This window comes from Labeo rohita, chromosome 1 (assembly GCF_022985175.1).
Source record: "Labeo rohita strain BAU-BD-2019 chromosome 1, IGBB_LRoh.1.0, whole genome shotgun sequence".
In the NCBI taxonomy this organism is placed as follows: domain Eukaryota; kingdom Metazoa; phylum Chordata; class Actinopteri; order Cypriniformes; family Cyprinidae; genus Labeo; species Labeo rohita.
The window spans coordinates 27,814,097-27,837,102 of record NC_066869.1 but is presented as its reverse complement, the minus strand read 5'-3'; the positions used below and the strand labels follow the sequence as shown (position 1 = coordinate 27,837,102).

Here is a 23,006-nt window from a genome sequence, read left to right as displayed (position 1 = left end):
ATATGCTACCTACATAAGCTCAGATAAACAAGTTGACAAAAAAAAATTAATTAATTAATTAATCGTATCATAAAAAAATCATTTATAAGCGTTTTTGGTAGGCCAGTCATTTTTGACCGGGAACACACAAGTGTAACAAGCTGGGAAAACAAAACAAATCAAAAATTACCAGTCAACAGATAGTATGAGCAGAGTCAGTGATTTTTAGTCCAACGAGATAGAATTATCAAGCGTTTTCTATCTCCCCTCGAACATAAGGGTTAATACACTACCTCCTGCCTGGACGGTGTTCTTTTCGGCAGCTCTTCGTGTCGTCCAAAACATTACTTTCAGGAACGCGTGTAAAAGGCTCACAGTCGGTCACTCCCCCGAGCTCTGCGTTCTTCGCGCAGACGCATCCACGCGGGCCACTGCCAGCTGAAAGTTCCATTCTCACGTTTCCAACAGAACGCGCAGCTTCACAGCTTGATTGCGCTTCTCAAACACGCTTTCTTTAAGATTTAAGTGATTTCTTTGTTTCCCCTCACCAGAAAACAACCAATTGGATGCATTTTGGATTAAGAAGACAAACGACAAGAAATAAAAACTTGAAACCTGAATGAAAACTTTTTCGGCTTTTCATCATCAGTGGAGAATTTGCTGCCTGAAATAAATGGACTATCACATGATCCTTGGAAATGCAGTTTTAAAGGGTTCTGTGGACCAAAATCATGCCGGATTGTAAATGGAATAATCTCCTGTTAACAAAGTTAATCTAAGGTTTGCTCTTTCACTTTTCCATAGCTCTTGAATTAGATCGGAGCTCAATACTGCGCTCCAGAACTTATTTTTAAGCTAGAATTCGATTGTCAGATGAATCATAAACGTGACATTTAACACCAATTTTTCATTTTCAACTCTCAAATATTCACCAAGATTTTATCTTAATGTATTAGAGATAACGCGGGGAGGGTGAAATGATTGACAGTATTTTGTAACATGCTGCGTCTTTCTTCAGTCTAAGGTGTTTGCTGCTGTGGAGCTGAAGATGGGTCGCTTTCATGCTCAGGTTTTGTTTATGCTGGTGATGGTAGCATTGCCTGTGGTGGTACGGTGTTGCCCACGGCCATGTGCCTGCCACCAGCCCGCAGAGGTGCACTGCACGTTCCGCTCCTTACTCACGATTCCTGCTGGCGTGCCCAAACAGGTGGAGCGGATGAATTTGGGGTAGGAATGACTGTGTCATGAGATTATTATTCTTAGACATTGCTTATTTTCTTCGTTTTCTGATACCATCTTTCTGAAAAGAGCACTTCAGCACACCCACTTCTAAAAGTGATTTATCTTGTAAAGAATATCATACAGGTCATCAAAACATGCTGAAACTGGGTTTTATTACTCCTTGTTCTAAGACATTTAATCCAAGTGGGTTCCTCTGTAGGTTAGTGGAAATTTCCCTTGATGATGTTAAATGCCAGGGATATTTCGACCATTTTACAGGTGACCTTCAACTATTCAGGATGTTTAGGACTCTCCCAGGAAGGATTTGAGATGGTACTTAATGAGGAGACAGGCTAGTTGTCACACTTTTCACTCTAGTTTTACATTAAAACGTAAAATTAAAACATATTATTAGTTACAAAGGTATGTTTCTACTGTTATTGCACAAGAAATTTAAGATGCCGTTCACTGAATAGTTGTCACAATGCAACCTGTCATCAGTCTATTTTTTTTTAAATCCTAAAAATGGATTATGATGAACAAAATAATGTATTAAGCAACAGTTTAATATGTAATGAACAAAATAACAAACCAAAGTATTAATCAACAAGTATTGTAAATAATAAATTGTATACATTAAAAAAAAAAAAAAAAAAAAAAAAACACATGGGACAACTTGCCTTGACCAAAAATGTATGAAAAATACAGTTGTCCTGGGATCAAAGTTCAAGCTTTAAGTTATAATCAGCTTAGCTGACCCGTGTATGTAAGGGTGATTTTATTGTTTACCCAACAGCAATTACAACAATATGGTGATATTCACTATGATGACTTAGTTGTTTAAATTATTTCATTATAATTATCTAGGCTTTTGAAACCAATCTCTCTTGGAGAAAATACGAATTTATGAAATCTGACTTTTAATTCAAAACCGAATAGCTACCTATGTATATAGCCTTCTGAAAATGAGCCCTGGTTTGCAACATTGAAATTTATTCTTTTTTTTTTCACCACTGCAAAATCAACCATCTTACTGACCCCTTCTTATGTCCCTCCCTCACTCAGGTTTAATACTATACATAGAATAACTTACAGCTCTTTCGCTGGGTTACGGAAACTAGAGCTTCTTTTAATGCATGGCAATGATGTGCATCAAATTCCTGATGGAACATTCCGTGACCTCATATCCCTTCAGGTACTGTCAACATTTTCCTTTGAAAAATCATTATTTCTGTACTTCTTTCATTGTACTACTGTTTGCAATGATACTTAAGTATTATGGAACAATTAAATTACACTGAGTTAAAATTGATAATGGAATATATTTTTAAATCAAAACAATGCCTCTTTCTCCACAGATGCTGAAACTAAGCTATAATAAACTGAAGGTAATTAGCAGACAGACCCTTACGGGTCTCTGGAGTCTCACTAGGTTACACCTGGATCACAACAGACTTGAGTTCATCCACCCTGATGCATTCCAAGGCCTCACATCTCTTCGCCTTCTCCAACTGGAGGGCAATCAACTTCAGCAGCTCCACCCAGCCACCTTCTCCACTTTCTCTATTCTTGGACACTTCCCAGTTTCCACCCTGAAACACCTGTACCTGTCTGATAATTTACTGACCACTTTGTCACAGAGGATGCTAGCAGGCATACCCTACCTGGAGAATCTCTCCCTGCATGGAAACCCCTGGACCTGTGACTGTGGCATGAGGTGGTTCAAAGAGTGGAATAAAAACTCACCAGGTGATTATCATCATGACTGGCAATCATGTTACTGTTAACATAAACTGTAGAATGTTCTCATCAGATAAGAGGGAAAAGTAATAGAAATCATGAACTGTAATTATCATCCGCATGGGTTCATATAAAGTTGTTTATAATTATATTGCATTCATAATAATAACATTAGTTGCAAACCTGTTTCCAATGCTTATGCCCCCCTCTTTTCTTTTCCAGGAGTGCTGAAATGTAAGAAGGACAAAGCCTATCCAGATGGTCAGCTATGCCCTATGTGTTCCTCTCCAAAACAACTGAAGAAGAAACAACTCCAGGAGTTGGAGAAACCCACCTGCAATAGTCCCATCATCAGTACGGCTCACAGAGCCATTTCCCCAGAGGACACAGAAAGTGACCTCTTGACGACTGATGAATTTCGTCAGCCCCTTGGCAACATTTCCCTGGGCCTGTCAGATGAACATGGACATCAAGTAGACCTGGAATGCCTTGTCACTGAGCCAAGAGAGCTGACTAACATAGGCTGGGACTATGTTAACCAGTATCAAATATCTGCAAATGTCACTCTCACGTTAGATTTGAAGTGTGCAATTGACAGGTCCAGTTATGAGAGGTTGTGGAGATTGATTGCATATTACAGTGATGTTCCAGCCCACCTTCGAAGGGAAATTATGTTGAGTAAAGAACCTTACACAAGCTACAAATATCGGCAAGATGTTGAAAGGGATGCTCTTTATTATACGGGAGTAAAAGCTAACATAGTAGCTGACCCACCCTGGATAATGCAGCCATCAATGGCCCTTCAGCTAAACAGACTTCAGTCTACAAGTAAAAGTGTTCGACTAATTCTCAGCACCCATATGACTGAGGTTATGGAAAAAGAATCTATAAGACAGCAGAGTAGGGGCTGGGTTATAATTGAGTCCAAGAATGACACTAGAACAATCCAGGCTGCTGTCGTGGGAAGTCCTGCTGAGATAAACTGTTCCATACATAGCTCAGGGAATGAGTCAGTTAAATGGATGCTACCCGATGGCTCTACTTTAAAAACACCTTATAGCAATGGTGATAAGAGGCTTTCAGCATCAAGCGCTGGTCTTCTTAAAATCAAGTCTGTGGATCATTCTGATTCAGGAGTGTACTACTGCATTGCACAGGTTTCAGATGACCTTACTATCCTCACTTTTCGCCTAACAGTGGAGGAATCTTCCAGTCCACCTCCTGGAGGTGAAGGAGTAACAGAGCCAGTTACAGGATTCACAGGTGGACCTTTTTTCCTTCCATGTGTTGCCACTGGATCCCCTGATGCTGATATACACTGGATTCTCCCTGATGGTGGCATTATAAACAAGTGGGTAAACATTTCCAGGATATCTGTGGCTTCAAATGGAACTCTGATTATTCGACACAGTCAGCTTTCAGACAATGGATACTATAAGTGTGTAGCTGGAAACCAGCATGGGATGGATACTTTAGCCACAAAAGTAGTAATATCAAGGCCACCAGGTTTACACCCATTAAGGAAGTACTCTAGTAGCCCTCAACCTGCTGAGGGAGTTTCAACCAAAGTCCTTGTGACAAACGACATGGAGTCTTCTGGGGATAATGAACCTGAAGAGTTTTTAGAGAAAGTGCTTCCTAGGCAAGTGGATTTACCCAGTCGGCGGCGGGTACCAAGTGTGGAAATAAGGAGAGGCCATCCTTTTAGAAATTCCTGGAGACGTCCTGCCACACCAAGAAGGAGAGTAGGTACTCCAGTAATAGACAGGGTTAACAATGCAGAGTCAAGAAGAAAAAATAGTATGTCAAACAACCAAATAGACCCAAAGCGCTGGGCTAGCATTTTGGCGAAAGTTCGCAGTGGTGGAACTAGTTCAAAAACTACTACTCCAAACTATGTTCAGACCAGTACAAACAAAATACAGGAGTCAGAGGCTGCCCACACAAAGCAGTCAGAAATTGTTAACAAGATTGAAGGATCATCTGCAGAAGGTACAACAATAGAGGGCACCAGGGTACCAGTAAAGGATGTGTCATACTCAGTCACAATGACACAGATGCCCACTGAGGCTACTGAGTACAACTTGGATATAAAAGCTCTGGATTCTGAGGATTCGAGACATGTTATATACCAGATCGCCGCTCCTGAAACAGATCCAAATTCAGATTTGTTTACAGTTAGCACATATATCACACAACCCACAGTTGGACCACAGATGACCCATTTTACTTTGGGGGATTCAGAGGTTGCAGGAGTTTCAGTGAGCACTGTGTGGAGCACAGCATCATATGGAACCCATTTACAGGAAAACCAAAGCCACACAATGGATGGTGGCAGGGTAACTGAAGCAATTCAAAAGTCTGATGACGAAGATGATGAAGCACACAGCGTTTTGCAAAACCCTGAGCATGTGGGGGAGGTTTATCAGGGAAGGATGGATCACAGCTTAGCATCGACCACAGCAAAAACCTTCTCAGAGCCGAGTACAGAAACTGCTGCGTATTCTTTTACTGAAAGTTTAACAACAATTAAGCAAGGACCACAGACCCTACAGAAGCACATAACTCAGAAGCAACATAATGTCTCAAAAATTCCACTGCTTCTTACTGTGACACCAACCACCAAACCCACTTCAGGGCATAAAGCAACCTTTACTAATTCACTTAATGCTTCTTCCTCACGTGCTAGGAACTCATCCAGTTTGAGGAGGAGGAATGGTGGAAGACGAAGAAAGCCTAATCGAATTAGAACTAAGACAAACAGTTCTAAATCGTCAGTATATGTCCCAACTGTCACCCCACAGCCCACTTCAGCTTCAATTGTGGAGGTTACAAATGGATTTTTAGTCATTACTAAGACAACTGCCTCATCTCAAACTGAAATAGAAACATCTTCATGGGCCAAAAGCACAGGAGCCAAGATGAATATTACTGTTCCATTAACTGACAGCCAACCACCGTCACTAGGCAAAATGACTCATGAAGAGAACACAGATCCTTTATACAGTGGCAGGAATAACAAAACACATACAACCAAATCCCAAGAAAACAAATCTATAACAAAGGATCGACACTCATCTGATTCTAAGCCAGCTCAAGAACCTAAAAACACTGCAATTGTACCAGTGTTTCCATCAACATTCAGTAAGTTTGGAAGAGAACAAGAAAACAAATCCACCATGTCCCCTTATACACCAAATCCTTCTGTAAAGGCAAACATTCACGAGTGGTTTACAAGCATTCATACCCCTGCAGCTAAAACGTTTGAAGAGACTCAACAGGGAAAAATTACAAGAGACCCCAGCTCGATCGCAACATCAGACAGCTCTCATGCACAATTAGAAGAACTTCCAGGTGCGAGTCCAGATAAAACAAACAACCAATATATCCCCACAGAGACTGAAAACATTCTGTCATACAAAGAGCCTGAAGGAACATTTCCTGAGAGGCCATTTTCTTCATCTACCCCAAGCACCCAGAACAAAATCCTCAACAATAATTTGGAAATCCAACATGGTTCAGCAACAGCAGCTACTACAATTTTTGAGGGGGCACAACAGAGTTTACAGGTTCTAACAGGCAGACCCAAAAGCACTCCAGTGGTAGTGCTTGCAACAACAAACCCAAGCAGGCTTCCAACTGATAATATTCACAACAGTGAAGATTCTTCTTTATCCATGAAAGCTTGGGCTTCATCAGAAAATGCTGATGTGCCTCCAATTACAAAAGAAAACATTCTTCCCACAACAACAGCTACAACAGCTCTGAAATCTCCCACAGTACATACCCATATGTTTTACCCAAATACACCCACTCCTGCAAGCATGCTAGTTGAACTAGACAATGCAAATCACATTCCTGACAAAGATATATTTGTAACCCCAGGCAAAGAAACTATTAGTAAAATAGAACTTAGCAGAACATACAGCAGGGCACAACCTCTAGTCACACAATTTCCATATCAATTAGCCAGTGTTTCTGAGGAAACAGGATCTCAAGAATTAGAGGAAAACCTCCACATGAAGACCACTACAAAGACACCCACAAGTCAACCACTTCACTCAACTTCAACAGTATCTTCACCCCAGCAAAAACTTCCTGGTAGGCCAGGTGTTCAGGGTAGAGGAAGCTCTTTGGTACATTATGCCACATCAGGAGGACCTCAACAAAGACCAACAGCAGTGCCTGAGGGTAGGAAACCTCGGATCACAAGCACTGACATTAGATCAGTAACAGCACATGCTGAGACTGATGCGTATTTGCCTTGTGTGGCTGTGGGGAAACCCAGCCCCTTCCTTTCATGGACTAAAGTATCCACAGGTAGGACAGATATGGTTTATCATTATTTAACAATATTACAGTTATGTTTTGTTGAAATGCATGTACAAATATATTCTGTTGATACTGTACTAAATTTGTCACTGTTTTCCTGCAGGAGCAAGTGTAACACAGAACACCAGGGTTCAAAGATTCAAAGTGTCCTCTAATGGTACACTCATAATCCACAATGTACTTCCTCTGGACCGGGGCCAGTACCTCTGCAGTGCCCAAAACCAATATGGACAGGATAAAATTGTGGTTAATTTAATTGTTCTAAGTGAACACCCCAGAGTGTTGCAGCCTCGCTACAGTGAAGTCACAGCACACCTTGGAGAAACTGTTAAGTTTGAGTGTCAGACCCAAGGACATCCTCAGCCTCGGATCACCTGGGTGCTACCTGATAGGGAAATGGTACATTCTAGTGGACCTACTCTTGGAAATCCTGAGAAGAAGGTCTTCGTTTTACCTAATGGCACGCTTCACATGAAATCAGTCAGTCACATGGATCGAGGAATTTATAAATGCATTGCAAGCAATGCAGCAGGTGCTGATACCGTATCTGTTCGGCTGACTATTGCAGCCTTGCCACCTATCATTCAGCAACCAAGACATGAGAATGTCACTCTTCCAGAGGGAAGCACTGCCTACTTGAATTGCACTGCCAAGGGTGCTCCTCCCCCTTCCATTGGCTGGATTACCCCTGACGGAATGCAGCTCCATCCCTCACAGTTCATCAATGGACGTAACTTGTTTGTATTCCCTAACGGGACACTCTATGTTCGTAGTCTCTCTCTGACAGACGCAGGGAGGTATGAGTGCTCAGTAACCAATGTGGTTGGCACTGCACAGAGGGCCATTATTTTGACTGTGAGGAAGTCCATAATATTCTCAAGAGCCAAGATTACATTCTCTTCGCCTCAGAAAACAGATGTGGTCTATGGAGGCAGGTTGCACCTGGACTGTGCTGCGACAGGGAATCCAGAACCCAGGATCATCTGGAGGACACCATCGAAAAAGCTTGTGGATGCTCACTACAGGTAATATAAACACTTCACTGAAGCACATTTCCTTTGCAGAAAAATATGCACATAGCTGCTGTCTTCCTTTCGTTTTCCTCTCTTTCTGCATTTCACTTGCTTCTTAAAACATGTGCTTAGACACTGTTTTTATAACTTCGCATCTTGTTTTGACTGATAAGACATGTTACCCTCTGCATGCAAATCACACACTCCAACTGCACTTCTGAAAGAACGGCACATCTGGTTATGGAATCTCAAGAATCAACACTAAATAAAAAGCAAAAATCTTCTGTTAGTAACATTTTACATTATGGTTAATTACACATATTCAATAATAATCATGCAATTTCCTTATGTTTCAGTTATGATCAAAGGATCAAAGTGTCTCCCAATGGTACGCTATCCATCATCTCTATGACAGAGAAAGATGATGGTGAATACCTATGTGTTGTCCGCAACAAAGTCGGGGATGATTTTGTGCCCTTCAAGGTCATCGTCCTAGCAAAACCTGCAAAAATTGAACAGAAGACAGAAGCTGATAAGAAGGTGATGTATGGAGGAAACCTAAAAGTTGACTGTGTGGCCTCTGGACTACCCAACCCTAAAATCCAGTGGGCACTGCCTGATGGCACCATGGTCAACAGTGTCATGAAGTCACGAAGTCGCAGGTATGTTGTCTTCGACAACGGAACCCTCTTCTTCAACGAAGTAGGGATGCGGGAAGAGGGTGACTATACTTGTTATGCTGAGAACCAGGTTGGAAAAGATGAGATGAAAGTGCATGTAAAAGTAGTTGCAGATGTTCCTCTTATTGCTAATAAGATAAATGATGCCATCAGGGTCCTGTACGGAGAATCTGTCTCTTTACACTGCAGTGCCAAGGGTGAGCCAGCACCTCATATATTGTGGTTTTCGCCCACTAATAGAGCCATAACTTCAGGTTCAGACAAGTATTTCATACATGATAATGGGACTCTAGTCATTCAGAAAGTTCAGAGATTTGATGGTGGGAACTATATATGTCTTGCCAGGAACAGTGCAGGGCAGGATCGCAAAGTAACCAGAGTAGAAATCCTTGTCTCTCCACCTGCGATTAATGGCCTCTTAGGTACCACAAACTCAATGAGGGTGACTAGCGTGAGAGATCAGAGGAAACTGATCGACTGTGAAGCTACTGGTACCCCTGTTCCACGTGTCATGTGGGTTCTTCCAGAAAATGTTGTACTCCCTGCACCATATTATGGCAGTCGAATGACAGTACATCGCAATGGTACTTTGGATATCCGTTCGGTGCGAATGACAGATGCAGGCCAGTTAGTTTGCGTTGCTCGTAATGAGGGAGGTGAGACAAGGCTTGTTGTTCAGCTTGATGTAACAGATATTTTAGAGAAGCCAAAACTTAAGAGTCCCAAAATGGAGTCACTCTTACTGACTGTGGGCAGGACCATTAATCTTAATTGTTCAGTTGATGGGTCACCAACCCCACAGCTGACTTGGATCCTTCTAAACGGCTCCCCACTACCGAGTGGTGCACAATTCAACAAATTCCTCCACAAGTCCGATGGGACTTTGGTCATTAGTAACCCTGCTCTCTCAGAAGCAGGCACTTATCGTTGTTTGGGACGCAATGCTGCTGGAATGGTTGAAAGAACTGTTACACTAATGCCAGGGCACAAGCCAGAGATCAATAACAGGTATAACTCACCTATTAGCATCATAAATGGGCAGAGTTTACATCTGCACTGCTTGTCAAACACTGAGTCTGTCCGCCTCACCTGGACCCTGCCGAGCGGGATGGTCTTAAACCGACCTCAAAAAGCAGGTCGTTATGCTGTTCTTTCCAATGGAACCCTCTCAATTCAACAGGCCTCTGTCCATGACAGAGGCTCGTACACCTGCAGGGCCTCAAATGAATATGGAAGCTCCTTGATAACTGTCCCAGTCATCATCATTGCCTATTCACCTCGCATCACTAGTGCTCCAGCTTCTTCTACCTATGCTAAAAGAGGAGTAGCAGTACAACTTAACTGTGCAGCCATAGGTATCCCTAAAGCAGAAGTCGCATGGGAGACCCCAGACCGTACACGACTTACTGTCAGCCCCCAACCACGTCTGATTGGGAACAAGTACCTCCATCCTCAAGGTTCCTTGATCATCCAGAATCCTACAATAAGAGATTCAGGATTATACAGATGCACAGCCAGAAATGTGGTAGGGGTTGACACAAAAAGTACATACCTTTATGTGTACTAAGAAATACAGGACATCTACTCTTCTTATGCCCAAGGAACTGCGACGTTGAGCTGTAACACAGCTATAGCATTTGTCAATGTGAAATATAGAAAGGAATCAGCCCAAAGCAAAAACATTACATTATAGTTTATTAAAGTTCGCAAGTAAAACATTGCGAAATGTAAAAAGGTACTATTCTTTAAAAGCTTGGTATGGGATTCATGTAATGTAACCAACCTACTGATATTAAAAGGCATCTTTCTACTTTTACTGTTTGACAATGACAGTTTATGTCTAAATGTATAGATGAGATGAAAGATTTATATTTGTAGCCATGAATAAAACTAAATGATATATTCTGACTTTCGAAGTCAATAATTCAGAATATTTCACAAATCAGGGATAGAATTATTTTAATAATGAGTTAAATAATGAAAAAAAAAAAAAAAAATTATTCAAAACATTTAAATGTAAGTAAATGCTTTTTACATATTTTTGAATAAATCACACATTCCAAAAATTACTGTTTTTCCAGTATTGCATTCACAGATACTCATTCAGCCTTTAAGAGTTACTAGCACATCAGGTATACAGTTGCGTACAATAGCTTTCTCATATAATTTTTGTATTTGCATAGATCTGTTTGAAAATTGTCATGCTTGTCCAGTTGTAACACTTATAAATTATTTGTTCTTTGAAAACTAATGTATTTCTATTTTGCATATTTTTTAATAAAGATGACGTTTAATAAATAACCAAAATTTCATGTCCGCATTTGTAATACAGATGACAGATGCTACACATGAAGAGCAATGCTATTATGTGGTTTAGAGAAATGAGTTAGAAATTAGAGGCAAATGTTTTGTCAGAAGAGTGATGGAAACATAATTTCCTCAGGGGGAGCTGCACTGTCATGAGAATGTGTTAAAGAGAAATAAAACATCAGGGATTCAAGGGGGTGATTCCTTTTTAGTTTCTGTATTTACAACAAGCACCATCTTTGTTCATAATCCTGTCTTTGGGGGGAAATCACATAAAAATGTAACAATCATCAATAAAAAATAATCTGCTATAAATTTAAATATGTGAATATGTGCATTTGAGGTCAAAAGTTTTCATACACCTTGCAGAATCTGCAAATATTTTACCAAAATAAGAGGGATAATAGTTGAATTTAAAAAAAAGACCCCGTTCAAAAGTTTACATACATTTGGATTCTTAATACTGTGCTGTTACCTGAATGATCCACAGCTTTTTTTTTCTTTTCAGTAATAGTTGTTCCTGAGTCCCTTGTTCGTCCTGAACAGTTAAACTGTCTGCTGTTCTTCAGAAAAATCCTTCAGGTTCCACAGTTTTTTTGTTTGTTTTTTTTCAGCATTTTTGTGTATTTGAACCTTTTCCAACAAATGACTATGATTTTGAGATCCATCTTTTCACACTGAGGACAACTGAGGGACTCATTCAGCTATTACAGAGGGTTCAAACGCACAATTATGCTTCAAAAGGAAACACATTGCATTAAGTGAATTTGAAGATTAGGGTAAATTTATCTTAATTTGTCTTCTGGGAAACATGTAAGTATCTTCTGTAGCTTTGGAAGGGCAGTACTAAATGAAAAAAAAAAAAGATAATTAGGCAAAATAAGAAAAATGTACACATCTTCATTCTGTTCAAAAGTTTTCACCCCCCCACCACCAGCTCTTAATGCACCGTGTTTCCTTCTGGTGCATCAGTGAGTGTTTGAATCTTCTGTAATCATCGGATATGAGTTTCCCAGTTGTCCTCTGTGTAAAAAGATGGATCTCACAATCATACAGTCATTGTTGGAAAGGGTTCAAATACACAAAAATTGCTGAAAAACCAAAGAATTTGTGGGACCATAAGGATTTTTCTGAAGAACAGTGGGCAGTTTAACTGTTCAGGACAAACAAGGGACTCATGAACAACTATCACTAAACAAAACAAAACAAACAAACAAACCAAAAAACAGCTGTGGATCATTCAGGTAACAACACAGTGTTAACAATCAAGCATATGTAAACTTTTGAACAGGGTCATTTTTATAAATTAAACTTTTTCTCTTGTGGACTATATGTAAACATCTTTTATGTTAAATATCTTATTCAGGTCAGTACTACATAAAAATAACATACATTTTGTATGATCTTTCTTATTTTGGTAAAAATAAGTAACATTTTGCAGATTCTGCAAGGTGTATGTAAACTTTTGACCTCAACTGTATATGTGTATAACATATGTGCTTTTGTGCCTAAGCAATATGAAACATGATGGTGTGTGTATGTATGTATGTATATATATATATATATATATACATACATATATTCTCTACAATCTGTATAAACATTCTCTAGCCAGTAAATGAGCAGTTCATGAAAATAAAGATTTTGGAAGCTATCATGTTAATTGAGGTTTTCTCAAACATGATGAAAGAACAGGTCATACTGAGCTGTCATCTGCTTTATGGTTTTTCGATTTCAACAGCATACATATTTTGAGCAGGTAGTCACTAAATGTCCTGTATATACTCTCTAAAAGAGTGGGAGAACATTTGTAACTGAAAATGTCTCTACATCTGTCACACTATGTGATACACCTTCATTTGCATAGCTTTAAATTGGTCAAATTCATGCTTGGTCACACTTACTAACCACAACAGAATTAATATTGAATTCACACAAACCTGTGTGAAATCTATGTGGAAAGCATGAAAAAACTATCCATCTCAATAACAAAAGCCATTGAACATGGAAGAAGTCAAGTAATCCTTTTTGGACTCAGTCATGACTTCATCACTCTCTTTCTTCTTACTGCCATATAAATCTATTTTTATAGAGTTTTTCTTTCACTGTTGGAGCAAGTAGGAGTCCAAAAGTCAAATTGTTATATTTACTTGTAGAGAAGTTAAAATACACATATTTAGTGTGAATCACAATGCAATCAGGTCTCAGTGTTCAGTTTAAAACATGAAGAAAGAGAGATTATTCAGAAGGGAAGAGCTCAATATACTATGACTGGTATGTTTTATTGAACCAGATCAAATGAAAGATGCTCTCTAATTGACTGAGACACATACACATAAATAGTTGATGACTTCAAAGAGCTGTCATGTTAATGTCAGAGCCAGAGGATAATAAATAAAGGGGAAAGAGTTTAAAATATGGTTCCATCATAGAACATGCTGGCTTTGACTTTGTTTGGCCATTAAGTTTGCTTACCATAAAAGTTTGTGGTGTCTGGCAGATGAGATTTGGAAACTGTTGTGTTAAGCATCTCTGGAGAGAGATAAATATGTTTTTGAAAACTCAAAGGAATAATACCTTTACGATTTTGTGTCATCACCTTTGATAGATGTTTAAATGTTAAACGTTTTAAACAATCTTGCCTCAGACTGTTCTGCCCAGCCAGTGGAGTTTGTGGAGATGTTATAGCTAGAGAGTGTTTACAGCCTGACCTCTAGTGGCAAAAAATTGCAATTTTTGCTGTAAGGCACTGCAAATAAGTGTTGAAGACCTATCTGTTAGGTAGTACATTTTCTTCTTGGTTGATGGTTTTGTTACATGATTTTTGTTAGACATTGACTATTAATACCAAATCATTCTCTTGATTCTTATCTTGATTTAATACTTAACTGATTTGAAATAGTGATTCACAATGTTGTCCTTAACTGCTACAGAGAATATTCACAGTTAATGCTTTAATAAAACTGCAAACAAAAGATCACAGCAAAGGCTAAATCATACAACTAGATCTATCACACACAGGTTCATAATACAGAAACTGAATTACTTAGATTCAGTATAAAGAAGTCCACTTCCAGAACAACAATTCACAAATAATTTACTCACCCCCTTGTCATCCAAGATGTTCATGTCTTTCTGTCTTCAGTCGTGAAGAAATTATGGTTTTTGAGGAAAGCATTCCAGGGTTTTTCTCCATATAATGGACTTCATTGGTGCCCGGATTTTGAACTTTAAATGCAGCTTCAAAGGGCTCTAACCGATCCCAGTCGAGGAAGAAGAGTATTATCTAGCGAAATGATCGTTTTTTTTTTTGGGGATTTTTTAAAATAATTTTTAAGTACAAAAGCTTGTCTAGCACAGGCTCTGGGATGCGCGTTCACGATGCTATCTATTGAATCCCGTCGAAAGGTCACGTGGAACATAGGTGGAACTACAGACCCAGTGTTTACAAAGCGAACGCGCAAAGATAAGAAAGTGCAAATAAGTTTGTAAAAGCTGTTTACAAACAAAAAAGGTACAACAATGTCCTCCTCTCATGTTGTAGGAGAAAGTAAGATGGAGTTTTTCACCATACTCAGTACACAGATGATGAACTTACACGTGATTCGTAGTAGTGATGGGAAGTTCAGATAATTTTACCGACTCGGAAAATCTTTTTTCAAGTTATTTTGTTCATTTTAGATAAACATAATTAAAATGTTACGTGTTACTTCCCTAACACATCTACTGCTTATGCAAACGTTGATCACACTAAAAACAAGACAAAACTATAATGCTATAAGAAACAGAAAAGATTTATTCATTGTTTACCTGGGTCTTTAGTCTATGATTAGCTCACCATACCTCTTATCTGACAAGTTTTCGGATTTGAGTCATTCATTCATCACGTGACAGCCCCATAAGATGAACGAACGACTGAAAAAACCCGAAGACTCGAAACAGTCGAACAAATTCCAGTACAGACCATAGTTGGAATGTTGCGCATGCACAACTGAATGAATCACTTCCTGAGATGACTCGTTGTTCCTAAGTCACTTTAAAAATTCATTCAAAATGAAAGAATCGTTCAAGAATTACCCATTACTAATTCGTAGCATCGTGGACGCGCATCCCAGAGCCTGTGCTACACAAGCTTTTGTGCTTAAGAAGTATACACATTTTTCTTTTTCGAAAAAAATGGCTGATCATTTCGCTAGATAAGACCCTTCTTCCTCGAATGGGATCATTTAGAGCATTTAAACTGCATTTTGGAAGTTCAAAATCGGGGCACCAATGAAGTCCATTATATGGAGAAAACTCCTGAAATGCTTTCCTCAAAAACCATAATTTCTTTACGACTGAAGACAGAAAGACATGAACATCTTGAATGACAAGAGGGTGAGTAAATTATTTGTAAATTGTTGTTCTGGAAGTGGACTTCCTTTTTTAACATAAGTGATTGTGGCAAATGCACAACAGAGGTAGAAAAACAGCTATATCTGAAAAGGTGAAAAATGTAACAGTTATGATTACGATGGAAATACAGTACAAACAAAACTACATCCACCTTATTTGTTCTGTAAGAACGGGTGCAGCCAAAATTTTATTGGTCTGGCTTTCTGTCTCATCCGCATCCAGCTATTTTTAAATGTACAAAACATCTCGTTTTGCTGCTTGATATTGCAAATTGGTTTCTTACCATATTATTTTAGTGTATTATCTAATTATGAACACAGTGGTTTGTAGTGCAATCTGTTTTACCATTTACTGCACATTGTTATTCTTCTAATGAACCGTTTGAAGAATAAGGTGGAAAGAGATGTGTTGTTTACTCCCACATCCTGCACATACACAAAACTAATCAAGGAACAGGTCAAGTTTCCTCATGATGTTGTCAAAGGCATCTTTGCCCATATAATCAGCGCGACCTTCCTCCCACATGCGTCGATGCTCTAAGTCATCTTCCTCTGTCTCAGCTGCGGCCTGCGATTTAAGGAACCATATGATAAAATCCAACTTTAGTTACAATACTACTATAAAAATCAAAATGATATGTACTTCTAGGGAAAAAAGATTCATGAAGTCTAAAAAAATGCTTTATAGGGTTACATTCTTAAAAATAAAGGTGCTTCACGATACCATAGATGAGTCTTTTTCATTTTAAATGGTTTCATAAAAAACTTTTAACGTCTGAAGAACTTTTCTGTTTCACAAAAGCTTCTTTGTGGCGAAAGAAGGTTCTTCAGATTATAAAAAGGTAAGAAAGAGATGGTTCTTTAAAGAACCTTCGATTGAATGGTTCTTTGTGCAACCAAAAATGGTTCTTCTTTGGCATCGCTGTGAAGAACCTTTTAAAGCACCTTTATTTTTAAGAATGTAGTTCACCCAAAAATGAAAATTCTGTCATTAATTACTCACTCTCATCATGTCTTCCCAACCCCTAAGACCTTCGTCTTTGGAACACAAATGAAGATAGTTTTGATGAAATCCAAGAGCTCTCTGACCCTCTATAGACAGCAAGGGTCCTACCACGTTCAAGGTCCAGAAAGGTACCAAGAACATCGACAAAATAGTCCATGTGACATCAGTAGTTCAACTCTAATTTTATGAAGCTATGGAATACTTTTTGTGTGCGAAAAAATGAAAATAACTTTATTCATCTGTGTCACCCTAGATGAATAAAGGAGAGTACTACGATGCATACAAGGTCTTTGATCTGCATCTAAACAACGTAGAAAACGCATGGAGGGACAGAAAGCTCTCGGATTTCATGAAAAATATCTTGATTTGGTAACACTTTATTTTGATAGTCCACTTTAGACATTCTACTAACTATAAGTAACTTGCAACTACATGTTAACTAATTATCAATAATTTGCAACTACATGTCTACTAACTCTCAGAGCAGACTGTTAGGTTAGGTTTAGGGTTAGTAGAATAAGTTGACATATACTTGCAAAGTTTAGAAGAGTGTTAGAAGATATTAAGCAGACAGTCTACTAATACTCTAATGACTAGTTGACATGCAAGTTACTTACTGTTAGTAGAATGTCTAAAGTGGACTATCAAAATAAAGTGTTACCCTTGATTTGTGTCCCGAAGACAATCTTACGGTTTAGAAGACATGAGGGCGAGTAATTAATGACAAAATTTTCATTTTTGGGTGACCTAACCCTTTATTGAGCCACCATTAGATGGCAGTATTTACAAAAACAAACCCATTTCAAACTTCATTATGTGAAGCAGCGTTATTTTAGTACCATTTTGAGATACTATTATAGTTTTAGTCAGATTTTAAATTAATTTTGATGTATATATTTTCTATTTATATTTCAATTTTAAGTATTAGTAATTTTGTTTTTAAATATGTTTATAGTCTTTAATTATTTTTATTTCAGTTTTAGTTATTTTAGTAGATCTAGTTAAACTAAATGAAAATGAGAAATGCTGCCTTGGCAACTAGTTAATAAAATAAAATAAGTTTAATTTTTTTAAAGTATTTTATTTCAGTTAAGGTTTAAAGTTTTAAGGTCAAAGTTTTAATTTAACCATAATAACACTGATTTGAAGATACATATTTTTTATGGAAATAGTGATATCTACAGATCCATCTGTACATCTATAGATCTATAGACTTTAAATTCAAAATTAACTTTAACATTTAAAATTGAGCAAAAGCTCAGATACTAAATAATCTTGGAATGATGCAATAGTTATTAACCGCAAAACAAAATCAGATATTTTGCCCTAGGCACGTAAATCAGCTTATTTGTCTACATACAGCTTCTCCAGTGGCTACAGCAGAATCATCAGCAGTCTCTGGTTCTGTGTGCTCGCTTTCTTGCTCAGATGGAGGGCTGACTACAGGGGTCTCTTCAGTCTCTCCACCAGACAGGACATCAATGAGAATATTCTGAGATGGCAGGATAAATAAGTAAGTAAATAAATAAATCACAATTCTGCATAAAACACTTCTGCATGACCAAATATGTTGCTGTTCAAAATATGGAGCTGGGGTAGGAGACTAAGATAAGAAATATAGCAAACTTTAGCTTCTTAACTTTGCTTTGGCTAAAGTTAACTTGGAATTGTATTTTTGTTTAATGTGTGTGTTCATTTATTCATAAAAATGACAATAAGGGCCTGCCAAAGGCAAGCATAAATGTAGCATAAATGCTTAATGAATTTTGATTCATGAAGCAAATACAGTCTTGTGAGGTAATGGATTTTGTATACTAAATCAAACACTGGAGTAAACATTGAATTAAAGGTTCTGGCCCAGTTGATTCCCTGGGCCTTTGCATTGCATGTAAACTGAACTCTTCACGTTCATTGTGTTTTTGCAACCATCTGAACTAGTTTTAAGTTCTTTTTGTGTTGTGGTGACTCACTGTTGGGTGTGTCACTGGATTTGTCTAAAAGCCCTGAGGGCACAATACTTTTAAAAGGAGGTGGACTCAGAGAGAGACTCAGGGCGGGAGATGAATCAAGTCTGCATAATGTTATTTTCCGCAATTCATTTCAGATCTTCAAGCCTTCATTTCTGTGCAAGGGCGATAACACTTACCGATTCCTCAGGTTTTTCAGATGAGCTGATTGTCAGCGAGTCCAAAGCTGGATCTTGGAGAGGTGGAGAGGGTGTTATCATCTCTCTGTGATGGGCTTCAGTGCTGCTCTTTTGGCTTTGTGATGGAGTCAAATGTGTCTGTGGAGAAACCAACTGCTCCACTGGCTGAGATGAAAGAAGAGAGATGATTGACTATTTAAATACAATTTAATAGTAGGTCCATTAAATAAGATAATTATGCTAATGGTGAGTTAAAATGAGAGTTCACCCGAAAGTCATCATTTACTCAACCTCATGTGGTTGCAAACCCATTAAATTCTTGCTTCAGTGTAACATTTTAAAAAACAACAAAAGTTTTTGAATGAGGTTTGAAAACATTGTGTTTCATATTGACTTCCATTGTATGGACAAAAGACAGTTTGGTTACCAAAATTCCTCAAAACATCTTTCATGCTCCACAGAAAAAACGTTGGATTGACGTGAGTAAATTATGGCAGGATTTTCTATCACTAACTTTGGTTAGTGATTCCCAGGGGTGAATGAATTGATCAAATGTATTTCTTGAATACAAAAGTGCCTGCAAAATGCATAAATCTAAGTCATAAGAACAGCCAAACAGACCACATATGAATTATTAGTATGTCCAACATGAAAAACCAGATACCTGATGTGAGTGTTGCCTTACATGGTCTTCATTCTTGTCATCCTTTTTATCTTCTAGCTGTCTTTTACTGTAGTACTCCACCCACCATAACTGTATAAACTGCTGAAAGTTATTGCTGGAATCCCAAAGGGATGACTCATTGACAGCCTGTGGATCATATGAAAGGTGCCAGGGCTTAGTCCCACCCAAGAAGTGGACAATTTTTGCATGGTGGCCATACCTGTACAAAACCAGAATGCGTATTTGTCATACTTGTGTATGTTTAGTGTGATGAGTTACTAAACAGTTCATAAAAACATAACATCAGGAATTGACATTGGTGTACGTAATAAGAGTTTGTGTGAAAACTTACTGCTGAAATGCTGGCAGATACGTGTAAACGGCTGCAGATGTGAGGTTGTACACAAATGGTAAATGTTTTCTGATATCTTTTACTGCCCAGTCATTGAAAAAAGTGTTTAAAACACCTTGGTCACCACCTGTACAAGACAAGACATGACATATTGATGTTTTTAATAGATGTGTTGGTAGTGCTAAGTAATGGAATAGGAAGAAAACAAATAATCAATCAGTGCAGTGCTGCATACAGTACTATTTAAAGGTTTGTGGCTGGTAAAGAAGTCTGTTATGCTCACCATGAATATAGTAAAATACAATATAAAACATTAATATTGTAAATACCATAAAACAGTCATATTTAGTATGAACTAGTCCTAGGGTTTTCACTCAATCTGGAAAAAACACACTGCAGTACAATTCTCAGGACTCTCCAGGTCAGTAATTATCAAAAAAAAAATGCTGAAATTTACTCTTTGGGAAGCTATAACGGTCTGGTTTAGAAAAGGGGCCTGTCCAAATGTATCCAAAATCCTTTAAAGCCTAAAGGAAAACTCAAAACTTCATGAAACCTGCCGAGCACATGCAACAGGTGATTCTAAACACGCACGCAAATTTATATGGTAAATTACCTGGATTTGCCAAAAAAACTTTTTTTTTAAATCTTTGATTTAAGTGGTTACAGGCTTGTTACATAATGTCTCTTTTCTTATGTGCTTAAATACCTTAAAGCTCCGGTAATCGCTGCTTGCAGCTACATTGTGAATTATCATTGCAATTTAAAATAACTGTTTTCTGTTGTAACATACTTTAAAATGTAATTTAGTCCTTTTATGCAAAGCTAAATTTTCAGCAGCCTTTACTCCAGTCTTCAGTGTCACATGATCCTTCAGAAATCATTCTACTATGCTGATACTATACTATACTATACTATGCTTGTTGCTCAAGAAACATCTCTGATTGTTTTCAGAATTCTTTGATAAATAGAAAGTTCAGCATTGACTTAAAATCTTTTGTAATATTAGAAATTACTTTACTGACACTTTTGTTCAGTTTAATGCATCCTTGCTGAATAAAAGTAGTAATTTCTTTCAAACAAAATCTTACTGAATGGTAATGTATATGTGGTGCTCTTGTTGTTTGTAAAGATTAAAAATACAAATGGCATTTGAGGCTAATTAAAGTTCCAACAGGCTTTGAGTGTATCCGATTTAGACTGAACTTAAAAGATCTGAATGCAATATCAGCTAAATATAACCGTGTGATTCACCATCAAAGCTGCCGTGCTGTGCAGCGTGTTCCAGTATTTGGGTGTGGGTATTCAGGGAGGGCCTAAACACAAATACCCCAGAGTTGAAGCAATCCGGCCAGCCTGGATCAGGTGCAGCAGACAATTCTTCATATTCAAACAGCTCATCAACATTACACAGTACCTGCAGCACACAATGATATTACTGCCAAACTGTGGGACCAACACCTCAAGCATAATTCTCTAAAAATCTGTAGTTTACCTGCACTGTAACATATGTTAATTTTATCATTGCATACAAAATGCTAAAGCTTTTGACTTTAAATATATATGTTCCTAAAGCAATAAACATAAGAGTACTCACAAGTGTGTCTGCATCCAAGAACACGCACTTGCTGTACTGTGTAAGGGTCCAGCAGTGGAGTTTAGTGAAGGTGACCCCCAGTTCAGGACGTCGCAGCAGGGTGAGATGAGCCTTGTCTCCACTGTCCAACACATCTACCATGACAACTTCATCAAACACGTATTCCAGGGCCAATCTAGACAAATGCATAAAAATCAATGAGCCAAAAATGTCAAAGACAATCTGTGATAGATGGGAAGCGACCGGAAATAAAATTAATGTTGCACTGAAAACTATTACAGACTTGCAAATCACACATGAGAAATATTACCTTGTTGAAAGTCACATTATAATACAAAATGTACAAATGGAAATTTAGCAAATGAATGGAGGACAGTTACGTTCTCACCTTGCTGCTCTGGAAACATTGGGGGAAACCATAACCACTAACTTCCTCGACGTCCCATGCCTGCGCAAACTTTTGCCTACCACTATACATCCCATGCTATAGGCATCTGTGGTGGCCAGGGTCACAAAGGCCTGAGCCTCTGAGAGAAAGAGAAATAAACCAGGGAGTGAATAAAAAGAAGCAAACAAATGATTTTATAACATGATTCAATGATAAAAATACTTCTAATGCATTTAGAAATCTTGACGTTAAATTCCACATTTACTAATACATTTCAAATCATTTTTTATTATTATTAACAGTGAATGCTTGTATTTTTATAAATGTTTGTTATAAGCACTATAACGAATGCATTGCTCATGATAATGCATTACTAAAGAAACCTATTTGAGAAGTTTTACCACTGCAATAATAAAAACGGGTGTCCAACTTTTGACTTGCATTAACAAGGTAGGTTTCAAAACACATGGCACACAAGGTCTCAGGTTTAACTCAGTGACCCATCGCATTCAGCCGCCAGTGTGCGCTGGTTACTGATATACACAAGATATCACCATAGTTGTCTTTCTGACCCCCTTTTCATTGGCAGACAGCAGGGAGCAGATGGCACAATGACACTTCACTGCATGGTTAGTGATTGAACTTGGAATGAATCAACAAGCTTGATATGCAAATAGAGTGCTTACTGTTTACTATTGGTGACACCACATGAAATAAACAATTGTTTCAATATGCTATTTTTATTTAAATAACTAAGTTTGATGGAATAGGTCAAAACACATGACACCACCCTACTCAGACCAATACTTTAAGAGTGGTCGACTGTATTTTTACTCTTTCTAGGAAACGGTATAAGAGTGAACTTACCTGCCATCTCGGTCTGATTTTTATATCGCTCTTCTGAGCAACGAGGAAAGTCTGTATGGAACAAGTGCTATAAAGTAAACAGTAATGTTTAAAATAAATGGCGATGAAACGACAGTCGTGCTATCTTCAAATAGCAGCGCGCCTTCAGTCCATGCTGACGGACAAGTGGAAACTGTTTGAAGTAGCCTAACGGTCACGCGACAGGGGGGTCATTCAACCCACACTACTACGACTGGATATTGAATGAGCAACTACAGATATCGATTATTGCCTTTTAACTTATTATGTACACAGAAAGAAGGAAAACAGTCGCGACGCTG

General features: G+C 38.2%; 2 protein-coding genes across 3 annotated transcripts; one reads left to right on the top strand and one right to left on the bottom strand.

Moving 5' to 3' along the window:
* Nucleotides 1-374: 374 nt before the first annotated feature.
* On the top strand, nucleotides 375-11,249 carry mxra5a (matrix-remodelling associated 5a). The gene is made up of 7 exons (XM_051120134.1): nucleotides 375-759; nucleotides 998-1,206; nucleotides 2,266-2,395; nucleotides 2,559-2,949; nucleotides 3,163-7,260; nucleotides 7,376-8,297; nucleotides 8,642-11,249. The coding sequence occupies exons 2-7, from the start codon at nucleotides 1,028-1,030 to the stop codon at nucleotides 10,530-10,532; spliced, it is 7,611 nt and encodes a 2,536-aa protein (XP_050976091.1). The 5' UTR covers nucleotides 375-759; nucleotides 998-1,027; the 3' UTR covers nucleotides 10,533-11,249.
* Nucleotides 11,250-15,819: 4,570 nt separating this feature from the next.
* gyg2 (glycogenin 2) lies at nucleotides 15,820-22,845 on the bottom strand. Of its 2 annotated transcripts, none has more exons than XM_051124934.1 (9): nucleotides 22,687-22,845; nucleotides 21,820-21,958; nucleotides 21,432-21,606; nucleotides 21,089-21,251; nucleotides 19,835-19,961; nucleotides 19,483-19,702; nucleotides 18,819-18,983; nucleotides 18,033-18,164; nucleotides 15,820-16,234 (listed from the first exon to the last, which is right to left on the bottom strand). In XM_051124934.1, the coding sequence occupies exons 1-9, from the start codon at nucleotides 22,691-22,693 to the stop codon at nucleotides 16,109-16,111; spliced, it is 1,254 nt and encodes a 417-aa protein (XP_050980891.1). In that variant the 5' UTR covers nucleotides 22,694-22,845; the 3' UTR covers nucleotides 15,820-16,108. The 2 variants fall into 2 exon arrangements, with proteins under 2 accessions (XP_050980891.1, XP_050980975.1); XM_051125018.1 differs by having other exon boundaries at nucleotides 19,504-19,702.
* Nucleotides 22,846-23,006: the final 161 nt, after the last annotated feature.